Source organism: Sceloporus occidentalis, unplaced genomic scaffold, assembly GCF_023333645.1.
Source record: "Sceloporus occidentalis isolate IW3139 unplaced genomic scaffold, rSceOcc1.0.p SCAF_25, whole genome shotgun sequence".
In the NCBI taxonomy this organism is placed as follows: Eukaryota; Metazoa; Chordata; class Lepidosauria; order Squamata; family Phrynosomatidae; genus Sceloporus; species Sceloporus occidentalis.
In genome coordinates, this window is record NW_028317005.1 from 1,891,633 (window position 1) to 1,911,926 (window position 20,294).

Below are 20,294 nucleotides of genomic sequence, written 5' to 3' on the forward strand. Positions count from 1 at the left end.
ATATTTTAATACTGGAGATATAGAATTGTAACAGTATACTGAACATATTCAGTTTAATTCTTTTAAAGTGCCATGTTACAGTTATTTCAGAAAATGCATTACAATAGCCCTTCTAGGGCACATAACCGAACAAGAAGCATTCCAAGGTGTGTTTACAGGGCACCCCAAACAAGTTGGTAGGATCCTAGCTTGAATCCGGAGTGTAGGAGCAGGAGTAACTAACTTGTTCATTTAATTAAGTTTGCTCATAGGTAGAAAAAAAAAAAAAGGGCAATATTGTAGGTACTACTGCTGGAAAGGCAAACCGACGCTATACATGGCCTATACATTACTATTGCATAGAGGACGACCAGTTGGAACAGTGTTGGGATCATTGCATCAGCTGCTCAAGCAAGATGGGTAGTTGGAAATGATCTGGGTAAATTAACAAATTAAGTGCTAGCCAGTGTTTGAAGCAGACACTTAAGTGATTCTCCAACTAGACAAAAACTTTGGCTGAGAAGGGGGGGGGGGATACAAATGGCACAAACTGGACTTTTACAAAAAGAGATGCCTATTTAAATATCCCACCAACAAGTTTTAGTAAAGCTCCTAGCAGTTTAGTAAGCTTCTGGTAAAACACAGTCCTAGATGCCAAATAGATCAACAAGTCCTTGTGCCGGGAAATAACCCTACTGGAGATAGGAGTCTAGCTTCTTTCTAATGTTTTCATAGGAATCTGCTCCCATGTAGTCAGCTTGGCCTTGTTCCCACCGTTCTCTACGCTCTTCCGAGGATATAGATGGTTGGGGGGGAGCAGCGATGGACATCTGTGCCACAGCTTCTGTAACTTCCTCCTAAAATGAGAACAGCCATGTTTAGTAGTTTGAAAACCATAGCTTACAATGTAAAATGAGGGACCCAATGGATATCCCATCATGCAAATAAGCAGGCAAAGCAGAACTTAATACACAGAACCAGCAAGAAAAAAAAAAAAACTGCAATGGATTCTGCGATGTGTATATAGGTTTTAAGTTCTTCATACCTCTCTACAGAAGCGACAAGAGAAAGCCAGTGAACAGATCAACCCCGATAGCTGTGAACAGTTTAAGACAGGTAAGACAAAAGCCCACATGAACTAAGGGACCTTTTTACAGCATAAAGCACTAACCTATTGGCCATCCCAACAACCTTCATATTAGAGACATGTTTTGTTCAATGTCAGAAACAAGTCCCTGTTAACATACCGCTTTCAGGCCTGTTGATACATCTTTAACTGCTCCATGCTCCGTAAGTAAAGGAAGAATTCTAGTAGTGTAGATATTCCACCAGAGGTTAAGGAATTCTGGGTGAATCAGTGTCTGGTCATGCATTTCACTTTTTACACTCTTCGTTTTGCTGTCATACGTGTAATTCCATGGTTTTACTTTACCCAGGAAGTGAACCACCTTAGCATCAGCCCCAAACCTTAAACAAAAAACAAAGATTTACATTATATTACACACACACGCACGCTTTGGGGGGACGGAATTCTGATTGGCATGCAGTTTTTGGCAATATTTTTCATACAAGCTGTGCATTCAAGTCTTTCTAAGAACACGAAGTATGTAAGCATTAGCTGTACAATTTTGCATTTGTAGTTTTGTTGGTTATAAGCAGTGGCGGAACTACCGGGGTCGCGACTGCGACCGGGCCCCGGCGGCAGGGGGCCCAAGCCAAGGGGCTGCCTGAAATCTTTTTTCCCTGGTTTTTTTTTTTTTTTTTTAAATAAGGCATGGGCGTCCAACATGCGGCCCTCGAGGTGCGGCCTGCGTAAGATCGGCAGCCAGGGCAACCGATCTTACGCGAGCCGCACCTCAAGCCCTGCTACTTACTTGTGGGAGGGTCTTCTGGACTGCACAGAGGAAGCAGAGTTCACGTGACATCCTACTTCCTCTGTGCTTTAGCAGGGAAGGCAGAGTGAGGCTGCGCCCCCTGCTGAAGTCTGTGAGCGGCATCGAGGAGCTGCAGTGCAGGTAAGGGGGTGGGGAGGGTGTTTGAATGAGTGTGTGATTGAGGGAATGAATCTGTGAATGAATGAGTATATGAATAAATAAGTGTGTGTGTTAGCATGGATGTGTAAGTGCTGGAACCTAGGCATGATGGGACTGTGATTGCTGTTAGCAATCACACTCCTATCATGCCAAGTCAGCCAGTACATGCTGAAACCTGGCCAGCTGCCCCCCTTGTGTAGTGATGCTGCCAGCAGTATGTGGTCTGCACATCACTTACAGCCACCCTGTACCAGCGTGTACTGGCTGACTTGGCATGATAGGAGTGTGATTGCTAACAGCAATCACAGTCCCATCATGCCTAGGTACCAGCATTTACTGGTTGCCTGGGTATGACAGGAGTGTGATTGCTGTTAGCAATCACACTCCTATCATGCCAAGTCATATTGCTAATTTTGTCCAATTGTGTGTTACCTACTTTTATTAAACATGTGAGTTTTTATTAATATTTTTAAAGGTGGGGGTCATTTTCGGTTTTGGCTAAGTGAACCCTGAATGTTTTGGTCCAGAATTTTCATTTTAGTTCATCCCTAGAATAAATCTAGGGAATCCTGAATTTGTAGTCGCAAAACTTTCAAGGCCCAGAAATCAGTGAGAGGAAGAGTAAAGGTTGTGTCATTTACTTTATTTTAATCTGCATATTTTATTAAAGGCCATATTTTTTGTCACAGTGAAAAATGAGTGCGGCCCGAGCACGTATACAATTCTGATGAAGTGGCCCACTGCAGAAAAAACTTGGACACTCCTGGATTATGCCCTTTGTACATGCGCCCCTTTTTCTTTGATTTTATTTACAGATATGATTCAATATGTAAGTTGAATTTGTTAAAAAAATTGTTGGGTAAAAATCATGGTTTTTTGGGGGGGGTGAGGGGGCCCTTAACAGATTCTCGCACCCGGGCCCTGAGGCGTCTAGTTACGCCCCTGGTTATAAGTAGCAATTCTATAAGCCAGCAACACATTGCCAGCGATTGAGGAGGCCTTTGGTAATGATGTTGGATGTCCTTGTAAACTGAAGCCTGGAGCGCAGCCAGGTTTGCAGTTCATAACACCTGATCAGATGCCAAGGTCATCAAGGATTCATAAAGTCTTCATTCATTAGAAGCAAGACTTCTTGCCAGTAACTGGAAGATTATTTACATGCACAAGAAAAGCCAGTAAACAAGTTGGACCTCTATCAGCTTCTTTGGAGTATACCATATATTACTAAACACCTCTCATTTGTTGACCTTTTTAGGACTGGCTAGTGGTATTGTAAATCTGGGCTAGTCAGCCATTTAAACTGTGCTCCCATACAATTTGACAAGGTTTTCTAGTGCTCACTCCAGCTTTCTACAAATCATGTGAAGGGGTTTAGTCATTTTCCCTTGACGCCTTTAAATATGATGGGGGGGGGGGCACAAAACAAAAAGTCACATGCCACGTAGGATGATCTTAATTTGGCATTTGAACGGGGAAGTCACATGACAATAGACAGCCTCCTGGTCTGCAGATGAGTCTAGCCAATAAACAATCAGCTGGATTCATTACACACCAACAGCTACTGAGAACCATTAAGAGATCGCTATCTATAAACCTACTGGACGAATTCTCGCATTCGCTGCCAAGTTTAGTAGTTCTTATATTAGACTTTGCAGTCCAGTAACCTGATGTTGCACCAAGAGGGGACGGAATTTTCATGTGACTCTTCCCATGACCAACGTGGTCAAGTCAGGCTTATTTTAGCCATGTTACAGCCTCTTTGTGGTACACATTAACACAAGTTAGGGGTCAAGCTAATTACTTACGCTTTAAAGGCAGGGAGGTACGAGTATATCGAGATACTGCTCAAGTTGTAAACAAAGGGAAGATGCTTGTGAATGTCTTTTGTTGCCCAGTTACTGAAGAATGCATTGAGCAGACCTTGGTCCCCACCTAAAGGCAAGAACATGGATGTCTACATCAAACGAGTCACGCAGAATTGATTGAATCAATTGTAACAGTTGCCATTTCTTTATTGCCTGGGTGCATTCACTAAGGTGGGATCATTTACTTTATATCACGTCATTAAGTCATGCAATACACGCGGGGGGGGGGGTAACTACTGCAATATAATCATTTCATGGTGGAAGAGTCTGAAACTAGACCACAGTCTGCTTGCTTAGTTCTAAACATATGTAAAGGAAGCAGATTAGCAATTTTAAAGGATTCCTCTATACATAGTTTTAGATTATAATGCAAGTATACTACAGAGTGCAAGTGCATACAGAATCTGAATTTGCCAAGTTACCCAATAGGATAAGTAGGCTGCCTGAGGGTTCAATGGGTTAGGTTGTCAGTTGCACTGTGATTAAACCTGCAGATAAAGAAGTGTATTATGTACCTACCATCAAAGCTGCCTTTTTCTGTAGCCAATTGTAACAGCTGGTTGTAGGTTTCTATAGATGGTTGGAAAACAAATACTCCAGAGTTGAAGCAATCTGGCCAGCCTGGGTCTGGTGCTGCAGATAGCTCTTCTCGCTCAAATAGGTTATCAATATTTGACAAAACCTGCCATGATCAGAAGATGGAGTTACTGTAAACAGATTTAGCGTTCAGTAAATCCTACCGCATCCAAGATGTCATGTGCTTCATAAGTCGTTATCCCCTCATTCTTCAAATACTTACCGTATTGGCTCGGATATAGGCCGCACCCTAAAAGTTTGGTGCTTTTTTAAAGAAAAAGTTTTTCTTTAAAAAAAGCACCAAAAAACATGCTGCCACTCTGCCTGCCCCCCCCCCCCCCCCTGCACCGCTGCGGGGGATCTGTATCCTAACCCCGCTGCCTGCCCGGCGCCCGAATATAGACCCCGAATATAGGCCGCACCCCCACTTTAAAGACTTAAAGTGGGGGGAAAAAGTGCGGCCTATATCCGAGCCAATACGGTAATATGCTCAGTGAGGAAAATATATTGATCACCTCAGTTACACAGTGACCATAGATCCCACTATGCAGAAGGACAGGTGAATGGGTACCATTGAGCCTTTCGCTCACTCACGCCAATTTGGCTGGAATCATCAGTCACGGGATGCTGAGTATATGCAACGTAAACGTCTTACCATTGTGTCTGCGTCCATGAACACACATTTTGTGTATTCTGTAAGTGCCCAGCAATGGAGTTTTGTTAATGTGATGCCAAGTTCTGGTCTCTGCATTAAAGCCAGGTGAGCAGAATCCTCACTGTCCAAGACATCCACTACCCGAACTACGTCAAAGACTTTATCCAGCACTTTTCTGTATTTACAATATAGACAGTTTATTAGAACACTGTTTACTTTTGCAACATTGCAGATTAAGAAAAAATAAAGTTAGTTGAGTTTACCTCATAGAGTCTGAGACCTGAGGTGTTATGAGCACCACCAGCTTCCTTGTTGTGTTGTGGTTTCGTAGAGATGAACCCAGTACTAGCGCTCCTTTAACATATGGATCATTGGTGGCCAGTGTTACAAAAGCTTGATCTTAGGAAGGAAAAAAAACACAAAAAAACAAATAGTAGAGCACACTTAAGTGGTTTCTAAAGAAATGGATCCCATTGGCGTCTTGATCAAGCACAGCTCTTGCATCAGGCTTTAAAATGATTTTAATGCGCTTTCTGGCACCCAAACTGCATGCTCAGAATGGCAGACTATAAGCTTGCCAAGAGATTCATGCTTCCCTTCCTACTTTAGTGTTTACAGGGTGGGCAAGGAAATGCGACCTCTCTCAAAGTCTTTGTAGTTTTTACAGCAAATAAATGCAACCTTTGTGATAGAAAGCACTCTGTTGCAAAAGTATTTTTTTTTTTTTTAGCCAATACAACAGAAGCTTGACATCTTAAAGATTATTAACATGGAAAGAAGGATCCCAGTGAGGTCATGAGCCATGCACCAAGATATGCATTTAATGGGGCAGATGTACCACATTTGAATAGCTTTCGGGAAGATAAATTCTTGGATCCAACTGTCCAGTAAATGTCTGCTCTCCTACATGCAAAACTAAATCTCAAGTCAAGTCTAGGTGTTATGCAGCAAGGGGGAAGATGGCCAAGTAGCCTTCTTATCATTAAAACCAGTGCCATAAAAAGATACCTAGTATTGACCAGCTTCTTCCCAAGTGCTACCAACCCAATTGTCTGTACTGGTATCCAGCAGCAGACTGATTTTATGTTTGTCTCTTGAGTACATGCCACCTTCCACGAGTCACTTGTGAGACTGGGCTTCTATTATGTTGCAACAACACCATAATCTGTAGTGTTTCAGTGACTGGGGAGGCACACAAGCATTATGTGGGATTGGCAGCAAACCCCGCTGGTTACCTACAAGAGTGAGCTATGTTTGTCCAGACTATACAAGGTTACCATTCACCTGGTGACATAGCCCATCTGTTCACTGCGTTTTACACGAGGCAGACAGCACAAGGGCTTTTTATTTCATACCTTCCCTGGAGCGTGGGCAGATACAGAGCCAACACCCACTAGGGCAAGGAGGTGTCACAAGAGATTTATTTTGGTGAACTGAATTAATGAGCTGTTTTCACTTTATGGATGAATGAGCCACTGTAATGCTGAATGTTTCACTGAGCTTTAAAGGGTAACTGCTCTAGAGTACTTATTGTGCCATACTGGACAGAGGATCTAACAAAATTTACGCTGAGAACTTTGCAGAGTAGCATAACCATATTATGGTAGAGGGACAGTTTTGGGGGGCGCAAGACAGCACATACAATTCACCCACTAGCCTCGCTACTCATGGCAAAGAATAAATATAAAAATTATGCACACGCTACTGGCCTACTACAACCAGACTCATCCATGGTGCTCCTCTTCCACAGTCACCTTCTAGGAATGTAAAGAAAGCTTTGCCATCTAGGAGAGACACCAGGGTGACCAGGGAAACTTACGTTACGGTGCCATGTGGCTAACAGTCCTGCATCTTATCCAGTCTCCAACAGCAAGTGTTGCCAAAGTCACAGAACACCTCTAACATATTGTTCCACAACACAGTCCAGTCACGTTCTAATCATGGTACAGGGCAGAGTGGGACGCCCCAGGCTAAACGCTGGGCACCAGCAGTTGCTTTTAAAACGCCTTTAATATTTGAAGACCAAAAGCATGCTTTAGAAGTTTGAAGACAACAGGGTTGATGCAATAAATCTTTTGCAATAAAAGTACAGTTTCAAGGAAATCTATCAATTCTCTTAATAACCGTGCTTATTTCTTAATAGCCAAGAGTTGTGTATTACACTCCCTGCCAGCACGGCCGTTACAGAAATGGCTTCACAGCCTTATAAGGAAGTTCTGATTATATTAATCTAGAAAAAAAATAGAGATTACTGGACGAGGAGGCACTGCAACACTTCTGTACCTTACGACACTCAAATGTTACTTTACAGCCCCTATCCATATATCGCAGGATATCAAACATACAATACGCAAACCATTGCACATTGACAACTTAGGGGAACTTTTATTCTAGCTACCCATAGCTAGAATAAAGGTGTATGGTCCAGGAGCAAGTGTGAACACTTACGCACCAACCCCCCCCCCCAGATTGTATAATAATATCAGGACACCGTTTAATATAGAATCTTTTTTTTTTTTCTGAATAACACCGGGCTTTACTGACGCAAAAGCTTGTAAAGCCATGCTTGGTAGAGACAGCTGCAGTTATCCTGCGTAAGGCACAGCATGAAAGGATGGAGTTACAGCTCGTTTAGACTAATCTTTTGCCCTGACCTGCTAAAATACCATTTCTGTAAATAGTCCTTGTAGCAGCACTATAAAGCCCTCACTTATTTGACAAGCAATGACCTACATATGAAATGCAGACACTGTCCCCAAACAAGTTCACAGGGAACATGCCAACTGTATTGTTTGAAAGGGACACAGCAGGCACACGCATGATAGCCAAGCGTGCAGAACACCCCCCATATTTAACCCTTCCTCCCAGCTATTTTGCATGCAGGAAGAGACATGTTCTGCCGAGTCAGCAAACAAGCAGGCAAGTGCTTCTTCAGACACCCGTGTGCTTGGATGGAAAGCTCTTTAGGAGAAGCTGCAGCCTGTTTATTGCACAGTTCTCAACTGGTTTGTTATACCTCCCTGGAATCTAACAGGAGCTGGAACTGTAACCGGCATACCATATACACTCGTGAGCAGATATATTCTACAAGCCAAGGATCTGGGGGTGCCGGGAAAGCAGATTTGTAGCATGTATACTAATCAATCACTCTACATATGCAATAAAATCACACTTATTGAATATTACCAAATCCTACTCTAAATTTGGTATGTGATAAGGCATTAGTTTGTTTCCATGTACCTACAGGATAACAGGAACAGAATTATGCCAGGCATGATTGAATTACTGACAACGCAGAATAGAGAATGCAGTCAGACGTGATCTATTGAGAGGGGCTTTATTCTGGCTTGCAACAGCAGTTAGAGACCAAAATCTTTTTACCGTTTGTTTTTTTTAAAGTGATAAAGATCTTTAGAACATTTCCCAGAGGATAGCAATAGCTGATTCTGACAACAGAATCCTGCCTCCAATTCCCTCTACAGCACATAACTGTGTCCCCTAAGGTATGATTGAAAAAGCCCTGGGGAGGAAAAACCTGTTGCCTGCACGGTCACTTTCATGTCCACTTTATGGAATTAGCCTCACATTTCAGAAGTCAGGCATGCGTCAATAACCATTTTAGGACCATTGATTGGCACCATGTTTGGAAGGTCACACTGGTGTGGTCATGTCCTGAGCTCCTAGATAGGAGGAACCTATCTTCTTATATTGTCAGGCAAGTATCACCAAACATCGACCTAGGCCTATGGCTGTTGGAATGGATACACAGTCAAGGTTCAATTTGTTTTCATAATTACGTATCAATCACAAGGCACACCATACCAATATAAGAGTATAACGTTACAAGAACTACTCTAGGAGTCCTAGAAAGAACTGCAGTAACATGGGAACATTAGAGAGGATACAGTGCAACTAACTAAAAATAAAAGCTGGAAGCAACGTCAATCAGTTAGAACACAACAGCTGGCAAGAGCACACTGAAGGACTGCGGACACTCGTCACGCTGAAGAGATCTTCCCAGGAACACTTGGTATGACATGCTTGAATCTAGCACTTGTGGCATCTAAAAACTGAAGCACAAGAATGCAGCCTCGATCTTTATATCTGAGATGTGCGTAGGCTTGTATTCCCACTATAGAGGAAGCCAGAAGCCACATGTTCCCCTTCAAGACACAAATATGGCTACCATTGAAAGTGTCAAATATAAAATAAATCCCTGTGGCAGCAGTTTCCATACTTTAAGGCATTGGTGTTTACATGATGAAACATGGATTTGGAGGTTTTCAAGTGCACCAAAACTATTTAAACATTTATATGGACTACAATGCATATTAAGCAAGCAACTCTACAAATTTCATTTATTTTGAAAAATGAAGATTTTATACCATGTACTGACTTAAGCGCCACATATACTCTGATGTCTCTACATACAAACATTTATAACCCCTTCTGTAGGCCAGGTAGATCATAGTACAAGGAGCTTGACTCCTACCCAGTAGGACAACTGCAGTACCACTTTGGCCAACAACCAACACAAGCAAGAGTCAACGACACACAGAATGGTGTAAATAACCTGAAGAGAGTTCACGCTACTCCAAATTGCAACATCAGCAGATAACACCAAGTCCTAGACATATATACACCTTCCCCTGGGAAATCTTATGGACGAGAAAACCAATTAAGAGCCAGCCCAATGGAAAGAATCCCTTGCGCCATCCCCGGATCTGAACATGATCTTACCAATAATAAAATGAAATGGGGGATCCATTTTTTTGACACTTGCCATGTGCAGTGGAACATTTTTCATTCATATCTTACCCCATAAAATGAAGTTGAGACAAACACATTGACTATAACACTTATAATATTCCATAAGATTAAGGCTACCATAAATAAAAACAAACAGATTGCTACCTAGGGAAGTTGCCATGTTAGGGGCAACAGCAAAGGGTTACCCAACTGGCCTGGTAGTTGTGCATGGAGTACAAACCCGGTATGATGAAAGCAGCAGGGGCCCCAATTACTTCCCTACAGTGATATATTTGGCCCAGGTCTGTCTTGAAGTTTGTATTATGAATAAAAGATGGAGATGGCCCTGGTCACATGATATTTGTTGCAGTATCTATGGCCATTATACAGCACTAGAGATTTTGATGGCTATAAAGATGTCAAGTTCACCTGAACTGGGGGGGGGGGGGGTATTAAGACATGTGCAATTCAAAGTATAGATCACCAATACTTTAGGTTATTGGAACTGTCAATCATTTATTAATTGAGATAAGCCAAGGTACAGCTCACACCCCAGCCTTAAGGATTACATACCAGGCACCAGACAGGGGCAAACCCCCGCTTTACTGCATGCAGGTTTTGCACTTTACTGGCACATAAGTGGTTAACAGCCAGGACATGGCACACAGCAACAGGTTGAGGGGAGGCGGGCCGGACCCCTGGAAGCCATCATCCTGCCTGTGTTAGGAGGCGGAAGGTGTACGTGATGGAATTTATCGGACATCCCAGTCGAGATAGAGGTCAGCCTGGAGATACCGCGAAGGACAGCAGCTATAGGAAGGTACCTCTAACAGACAGCTACTGCGTGACACGCAGTGTTTTAACTGGACATAATTAAAGCCCTCAAGAGCGGGGGGGGGGCTTTCAAGTGCCAATGATGCTCCTCTCAGGACCACCTCGCCGCCGCAACAGTTGGATAAGAAACCGTAATAAAAACGTAAAACTCCGGCTTCCGTTTAACGGACATTGAAGAAATCGGAAAAGAAAAAATGCGGAAGAGAGTTCATGTGAGGCGCTACCCCTATAAAGGTCGCGTCCGGTGCCACCCTACCTGCCATGGCTGAGCTGCTGCGCTGTTCCGGGCTCCTGCTTGCACCTCCCCTGACCCAGCTGTGCAGATGCTGCCGGTCACAGCGGATCCCAGTGACCTGCTTCTTATACGCGGCCTTCACGTGACCAGGCCCCGCCCCCCCCAGCAGGAGCTTGCACAAGAAACACACACATTGATAAACACGGTGCGCAGCCGGAGCGCCCGGTATCCGCTAATTGCGTAACTTAACCGGCGAAAGATTTGGCAATATTAGGGCTGCGCGGGCAAACTCACCGCTATTTCAAATCCTTCTGGTGATTCAGGGGTTAATCAAGATGCTGTTAATGATTTACAATCATGCCTGTGAAAGGGGGCGATCAGGTTCGCGTTAATGTCTATTTATTAACGTGTTCTGTGCGAGTAAATTGATACGGCAGGACACCATTAATCTTCCGCAATAAGGCTAGCCAATGCGATCCCTCACAGCAGTTTACTTAAATCCATACATGCCAACAGTACCGAATATTTTGGAACAATCCTCACCTTCAGATTTCCGTCTGGTGTTGGTGCTGCTGGCAGCTGCATGCGTGTGGGCGACGTGCTGCGCTGCTGTGGTGTCCACATTTTGTTCACAGATCAGCAGCTGATGTCACGCGGTTCAGGAACCAGCATTCAGGAATTTTTATAGATGTTATTTATTAACTAAGATAGCACCGGCATACTCCACAGCGCAGTACAATGGCTATAACATGTAGTGCGTCCCGTCATTCATACGTACGGAAACAAAAAGTGATGAAGGCTCTGATCGAACCAGCTCGCTGTTTCATAAAATAGTAATGATTATCATTTACAGCTACAGAACTTTTTTACAGCAACAAATGCAGTTTTATTGCTTAATATCACTTTTCTGTAAATAATGCCAAATAATTAGGCCATTTGCTTTCTCGGGGTAACTGTTATAGTCAGGACTGCCATCGGAAATCATGGGGCACATCTCCCATTAACCCGCCCCATCTAACACCATACAATAACATACGCTTTTACACATACTCTAAAACCGTACTTTGACAACCATACAAATGCTAACAAATACACACGCACGCTGATACCATACACTAATATCCTTACACCCTAACACCATACAATAACACACACGCTGATAACATACACCAATATCCTTACACCCTAACACCATACAATAACACGCTGATAACATACACCAATATCCTTACACCCTAACACCATACAATAACAGACACGCACGCTGATACCATACACTAATATCCTTACACCCTAACACCATACAATAACACACACGCTGATAACATACACCAATATCCTTACACCCTAACACCATACAATAACACGCTGATAACATACACCAATATCCTTACACCCTAACACCATACAATAACAGACACGCACGCTGATACCATACACTAATATCCTTACACCCTAACACCATACAATAACACACACGCTGATAACATACACCAATATCCTTACACCCTAACACCATACAATAACACACACGCTGATAACATACACCAATATCCTTACACCCTAACACCATACAATAACACACACGCTGATAACATACACCAATATCCTTACACCCTAACACCATACAATAACACACACGCTGATAACATACGCCAATATCCTTACACCCTAACACCATACAATAACAGACACACACACACTGATACCATACACTAATATCCTTACACCCTAACACCATACAATAACACACACGCTGATAACATACACCAATATCCTTACACCCTAACACCATACAATAACACACACGCTGATAACATACACCAATATCCTTACACCCTAACACCATACAATAACAGACACACACACGCTGATACCATACACTAATATCCTTACACCCTAACACCATACAATAAAAGACACGCACGCTGATACCATACAAGCTGGCACGCTGATACCATATACTAATATCCTTACACCCTAACACCATATAGTAACAGACACACACGCATGCTGATACCATATACTCATATCCTTACACCCTAACACCATACAATAACACACACGCTGATAACATACACCAATATCCTTACACCCTAACACCATACAATAACACACACGCTGATAACATACACCAATATCCTTACACCCTAACACCATACAATAACACACACGCTGATAACATACACCAATATCCTTACACCCTAACACCATACAATAACACACACGCTGATAACATACGCCAATATCCTTACACCCTAACACCATACAATAACAGACACACACACACTGATACCATACACTAATATCCTTACACCCTAACACCATACAATAACACACACGCTGATAACATACACCAATATCCTTACACCATACAATAACACACACGCTGATAACATACACCAATATCCTTACACCCTAACACCATACAATAACAGACACACACACGCTGATACCATACACTAATATCCTTACACCCTAACACCATACAATAAAAGACACGCACGCTGATACCATACAAGCTGGCACGCTGATACCATATACTAATATCCTTACACCCTAACACCATATAGTAACAGACACACACGCATGCTGATACCATATACTCATATCCTTACACACTAACACCATACAGTAACAGACACACACACACGCTGATACCATATACTAATATCCTTACACACTAACACCATACAGTAACAGACACACACACACGCTGATACCATATACTAATATCCTTACACACTAACACCATACAGTAACAGACACACACGCATGCTGATACCATATACTAATATCCTAACACACTAACACCATACAGTAACAGACACACACGCATGCTGATACCATATACTAATATCCTTACACACTAACACCATACAGTAACAGACACACACGCACGCTGATACCATATACTAATATCCTTACACACTAACACCATACAGTAACAGACACACACGCATGCTGATACCATACACCAATATCCTTACACACTAAAACCATCCAATAACAGACACACACGCATGCTGATACCATACACTAATATCCTTACACACTAACACCATATAGTAACAGAAACACACGCATGCTGATACCATACATTAATATCCTTACACACTAACAACATACAGTAACAGACCAGCACGCTGATACCACACACTAATATCTTTACACAGTAACCATACATGCTGACCGGTACACGTGTTCCGGGTGTAGCTCAATGATGGCGGCTCTGACTAAAGTAGCAAACCAGCAAGAGCCATGACCGACCTGCTGCATGCGGAATACTTTGATATTTTTCCCAGCATGTAAGAATGGAACCCCCATGTAGTATGCAGTTTACCCAGAGAAGACCTAAGCTTATGGGAACTTCTTCAGATGAATGATAGCCATTGATGCCATTACTAAAAGGATCCTTTTGCATAAAAGTGATCCTACATACATTTCCCAACTTTTCAATGGCCAAAGAGAGATACCTTTGTCTTAGGGGGTGTGGTTAGGGGTGTGGTGGGGTGGGGCCAGGGGCTGGGCTTTACCAGGACCTTTTATACACCTTTGTACTTAGAATGCATTTTGTTTATATAATTAAACTTATAAACACATTTTTTAGACTTGGGCATTTGGATTTGTACGAAATGCTAATTTAGCGAAATTTCCGATTTCAGCAGTTCGTAAAAATCTCCGAAAACAAGGCCAAACCACTCCACAAAACAGACGAAAAAGAAGCAAAAAGCTATGAATTTTCATCCAAAATCTGCAGGCTCTTTCACTTTTACGGATGGATGATTTAGTACCAAAAGAGGGACTCTTAGCTGGTATATAAATATTGGATTTTGGTATAATACATTACATTTAATAAATTCCACAAATTAATTCATTACAAGTCACTACCCAACTTCTCTGAAGCTTCTCTAGGGTGTCTAGAGTAAGAATCCCTTTCAGTACTCCTGAATCCTTTTATTACTCCTGATAGGAAACTACACAGTGTATTATGGACCACGGTATTAATGGTCCAGCTGGTTTTACTTGCCTCTCCAGGCTGAAAGTAGGCAGTTCTCTTTTTCAATTCTTGTATAGTAAATTCTGCATATAAAGCCTTTTTACAATTAACGCCCCAGCCTCATAATGAAGTAAAATACACATTCTGCTGCACGCAAATTGATGCATGTGTTCATTTTAATGCATGCTGTCAGTACATGCACTGTAACAAGTTCAGATGGGGCTCTACTGCCATGCATGTGAGTGGCTGCTGCTTAGCTGGCAAGTATGAAAGTTAAAACTCCTTTTGAGTTTATTGAAGTTTTCTAACAGTACATGCGCACAGAGGCTAGAATAGAGAGGAAACTCATCTTCTATTCAAAATACCCCAAAAACTAATGCATGTGGTAAAATGCACTGGAGCCCATGCAAACGTGCATTAAAACATATAAAAAAGAGACTTGGATGCCTGTTCGGTCCATAAGACATTTATTGGTGCATTGATACGACCCAGTCATGTTCGGGATTCTCCCTAAGCCTTTTACGTTGATGATGAGAATATGTATTGCATTTTTCCAGAAGTAAAGATCTTGACATGCTTTTGGCCCCAGTGCATGACACGTGATGGATTCATTTGTGATACCCATGCTAATTCTTCTTCAACCATCTGGACACAGTAACAGCCTGGCCCTCCGATCAGTCCTCAGTCTCTGAGAGCGACTGACACATTGATACAAGGATTCACCTTTATACTCAGTCCACTGTCCAGCCGCAGAATAATCCACAGCCTCAAATCCACCTTTCAGCCTTCAGATTATCTGGCTATAGTGTAAAATACGCATTAGCTATGTTTACAAGCAAGATTACAGTGTTTCTTTTTTATATGTTACTTTTGGTGTAGACATACTTCGCTTTGTCTTAAAAAAAACAATGCCCTAGGGTAAGAAAATGTTTTGAATGCAATGCGTAATCAGTAACTATGCCGTGTAATAAAACATATCTTAATATAGGAGACTCAGGAATTCAAAGCTCTTGGTGCTCTCATACTTTTATCAATGATGCTCAGAATGATCTATTGGGCCCCATCAGATGATAAATGGGAGCGACAATTAGTCATACACTTGACTTGAGTACTTTTACATCAATGTAATGTATAAAAGGTAATTGGCTATTTGAGTGATATCTAAATAGAGTTTATTTGCGAGTATAAACACACGCCACACTCCACATGCAATCTGCCATCAGGGCTAGTAACAGGTTTAAACAGGATTACACGCTATGCCAAAGAAAACTCTTGCAAAGGAACAAGTTGCAATGACTTCTATTTGTAAAGATAATCAAATGAAACAAAATTTGACATTAATGTTGCTTTAAGTATAATAGTTGCAAAATGTTCCTTTATTTGGACATAAACGTGAGTCTAAAATAAATGTGCCACTAAAGTTTTTTTCTCCGAGATAATATTTTCTGTAGTTGTCCGATTCACATCTGATGGGTTGAAAATATGCGCTGATGATGTCACTGCCTGGTTGGCCAATAAGCTGAGAAAACAACATGTAGCTTCTCAAAGCAAATTGCCTTCTGGAGTTTTAGAGGCATTGAAAAAATACATATGGCTTCTCTTGAAGATGCCTCAGTTAGAGTTTGCAGGTAGCCAAACAATGGATCTTATGGATGCAGTTCAATATTAAAGGCATGTAGACATATTTAAGAGGTCCTAGTTGTTGAGTAAACTTTAGTTTTGAGAAGGTACGTCATCTAAGTAGCTTTGACCTTTGCATGATTGTTGGTGCATGATTTTTGGTTTTCACACACTGAGGTTTCTAGAGTCTACAGAGAATTGCAGGATAAACAAAAGGAGGGTGGAAAAGAATGGTTAGACTTGGTCAACCAGAGAGAAAGGCTGCACATTCTCAAAAAACAATAGTTACAAGCGTGGTGTGCAGAAGGACATCTCTGAACTCACAACATACCTTCAAGTGGATGAGCTACAACAACATATCACAATACTAGGTGCATGTATGTAATCAGGTAGCCCCTGACTGTAGATCTCTCTTTTGGTTCTAAAGCCTTTCTGCAAGATATCTTGTAGTTTTGGCATAGTCTGCTTGCTGCTCACAAAGAACAAATGCAAAGTAATTTCTGGCGTTCTATTACAACAATATTAAATATTTAATAACCCCCTTGAGATCTTGCGATACACTGCATTAGATCTAGTATTATTATTACATACATATTATTTTGGTTTTTCCATTGATAACACTCTAAAATCAATCTACAGACTTTTTTTGTCAGGCTCAATGTGTCTTTTTGAAGAACATCTGATTTTACAGCAGACCTGAGATGAGGAGATTAATTGATATTATTTCTAATTAGAACTGTGCCACTTAATCCCACATAAAACTTGATCCAGGTGAAATAAAATCTACACAATTTTGACACAATACTTTTTACAAGTAAACTGATATCAATTATGGACTTGTGAACACAACTCATTACAAGCGATGGGATTAAGCGATCAAAATGGATTAAGTGATTTATTTCTCACTCTGGGCTAATTTCGTTAATGGAATCACTGTGTCTGACATTTAGTCTAACAGTAACTTTACTAACTGAACCTAGCCCAATATGGCATGACCCTGATAATTCACTTAACTTGTAACATAATATGACCCTTTAAAAAAACTAAAAATTCAAAGGCAGACATGTTTTCAAATGTGCGTGTTAGTGCATAGTGTTACAGTGTTTGTGTAGAGTGACTGTTTCAGTGTATGGTGTTAGAGCGTGGATGTGTGCCGTAATTTATGGTGGTATAGTGAGTATGTGTGTGTTAACATATGGTGTTAGAGTTTGGATGTTCGTATATGTTTTAGTCTGTGTGTTAGTCACGGCGCAGGAGGGGTAGCAGGATCCTGGCAGGTGCCAAAGAAATCCTACACCCAGGTGCCAGTAACCCTAGGTTCGATCTTGGAGCCAGGATGTAATTTCAACATTAACAGTACCGTACCTCAGATCAATAAGCCACATAATATCTTATATATAGAAAATCCCATTGTTCTATACAGAAGCTCACAGAAATGAAGGACATTTCTTACATAGGCATTCAATGGAGGTCCTTGTACGATTATGAAAAGTTTACTACATCTATGCAGCGGCTATGCATTTGGTGGGGTTTGGGGGGATAATTACGGGATTACTTTTTATTTTTTTAAGTAAGCGTTGTATTGGTAAAGCCAGGAAACGCGTATGGGGAAAGATCATGTAATTTGCAAAATAGTAGTTACGTGTATGGGCATTATTAGTACACATTTCCAAACGGTACAGAACTAGAGAGAAAAAAGAAAATTCTGGCAGAGGGTAAAATGTATGATATGTAGAACAGATGTAGATATACAGAGGGATATGACATGTAGTTGGTACACAGAAAAGAGAGGAAGCTGGAAGTAGAAGAGTCCAGGTGAGGTGTAGAGTGACAGCAGGAAATGGAACTCCTATTCGTTGCCCTCAGCTGGCATCTCTGTCCGTCCGGGATGGTAATCATGGAGAGGCTTAGTGTAAGTCAGTTCCCTGCAGCATTCATAAAGTGTAATAGAATCTGCTGGCGTGAGGGATCATCGTTACCATGTGATGTCATTTTATGAGTTAAAGAATGCTTTTCAGCAAGAGTGTAGTTGATATATTTTAAATAGACTTGTGCATTCGTCTTCGGGCGAACATGAAAACGAGCACGAAGAGGCCGTTTTTTTGTTCGTTCCGAAGGAACGTAGAACAGAATACAGTGCCGGCAAACCGTAGGCGAAGACGAAGACTCACAATCACGAAGATTCGAAGATTCTTCGTGATCGTCTTCGTTTTTGCCGCGCAACCGCCAAAATTTCAAACAGGAGTGAGCTGATCCTCGTCTGTCCAATCAGCTCACTCTTGTGACGTAACGCTAAGGGTCTCGTCCAATGCCTGTGCTGCTGTTTTTTGAATTCTGAAGGCGCCTTTATAAGACCAGAGCTTGCCTGAGAGATCCATTCATTTTTCGCTGTGACTGCTTTGGCAACACTGCTGTGCTGCATCCGAGCGTTACAGAGAGAGATTGTTCTGTTCTGTGTGAGACTGGTAAGCCTTAGCCTGCCATTTCTCACTGTGTACTTCATCCTCACTTCAGTGCTACTTAATTAATATATTTAATAATAATAATTTGATTAATTTAATTTTTTTAAAATTAATTTGTCATCAACTTTAGTGTAAGTGCTGTTGAGTTGACAGTGCACCCAGTGCCTCAGTGGCACTGGGGTGCCCTTGCCCTGGGCTGGCACTAGTGCCTATTGCCTGTCCTGCTTAAATAAATTAAATAGAATTTATAAATTACAATTTAATAGAATCTATAATTTAATAGTTCATTATAATATTATATATATATATATATTTGTCAGTCATATATATATATATACTATAGTATACTAGTGTAGAGTGTACTGTAGACATTCATCTACTAGTGTCTAATTTAAAATCAGTAATATTAATTAATATAATTAATAATTGAATTCATTATAAAATTATATATATATTTGTCAGTTATAGTTAGTAATAGTATACTAGTGTAGAGTGTACTGTAGACATTCAGAACATCTACTAGTGTCTAATCTAAAATCAGTAATATCAATAATTCTCTAATTCTTTCTTATCTTAATAGTTAATTAAATTAGCTATAAATAAAAGTAATAATATTAATTAATTACTACTAGCGTATAGTTCAGCTAATCTTATTAGTACTGGTGCTGCAGCTCTATAGTTTGTGCTTTGTTTTAGCAACAGTAAGAGACCAAGTCAATTTTTCTTAATTAATCTTTCATTTTATTTCATTTGTTTTGCTCACCTCAGTCCATCAGTGAAGTGAACTTGTTGGGCTAGTGAGTGCAGCCGCATAAGTGCTGTGTTTTTTTTTGATCAGCAAGCAGTGACGTTAACTGTTTTGCAAAGATTTTCTCATTTATTTTACATTTTATTTCAATTTTATTAAAAGTACCCTTAGTGTTTTGCTCACCTCAGTCCATCAGTGAAGTGAACTTGTTGGGCTAGTGAGTGCAGCAAGCAGTGAAGATAACTGTTTTGCTGTGACATTTTATTTTATTTCTAATTCTTTTCAAGAAAAATTGACTGTGACGAGCTGTACTAAGCAAAGCTTCAAGCTACTAGCTGTAGTACTAAAATAATTCTAATCTTCTTTAATCTTAATCTATAATATATTATAAATAATAATATTCTAATTCATAATCTATAATATAAGTAATTCTAATTCTAAATTCTAATTCATAATCTATATTCTTCTATCTATAATACATAATATATAAGTAAATTAGTTCTAATCTATTAATATTATATAACTTAATATTAATTAA

The 20,294-nt window shown here is 40.8% G+C and overlaps 1 protein-coding gene across 1 annotated transcript; it reads right to left on the reverse strand.

The window, feature by feature from the left end:
• Positions 1-619: 619 nt before the first annotated feature.
• On the reverse strand, positions 620-7,430 carry LOC149300250 (glycogenin-1-like). Its single transcript, XM_089485261.1, has 8 exons — positions 7,361-7,430; positions 5,372-5,507; positions 5,109-5,283; positions 4,397-4,559; positions 3,818-3,944; positions 1,227-1,446; positions 1,025-1,075; positions 620-836 (listed from the first exon to the last, which is right to left on the reverse strand). The coding sequence occupies exons 1-8, from the start codon at positions 7,428-7,430 to the stop codon at positions 672-674; spliced, it is 1,107 nt and encodes a 368-aa protein (XP_089341387.1). The 3' UTR covers positions 620-671.
• Positions 7,431-20,294: the final 12,864 nt, after the last annotated feature.

Bases quoted from the DNA above. Each gene is read 5' to 3' on its own strand.
- LOC149300250 (XM_089485261.1), bottom strand. From the start codon at position 7,430: ATGGATAGGGGCTGTAAAGTAACATTTGAGTGTCGTAAGGTACAGAAG. The intron at 4,560-5,108 runs GTAAGACGTTTA...TGATCATGGCAG, and splicing joins TCATGGACGCAGACACAATG to GTTTTGTCAAATATTGATAA. The intron at 1,447-3,817 runs GTAAGTAATTAG...TTTTTGTTTAAG, and splicing joins TACCTCCCTGCCTTTAAAGC to GTTTGGGGCTGATGCTAAGG.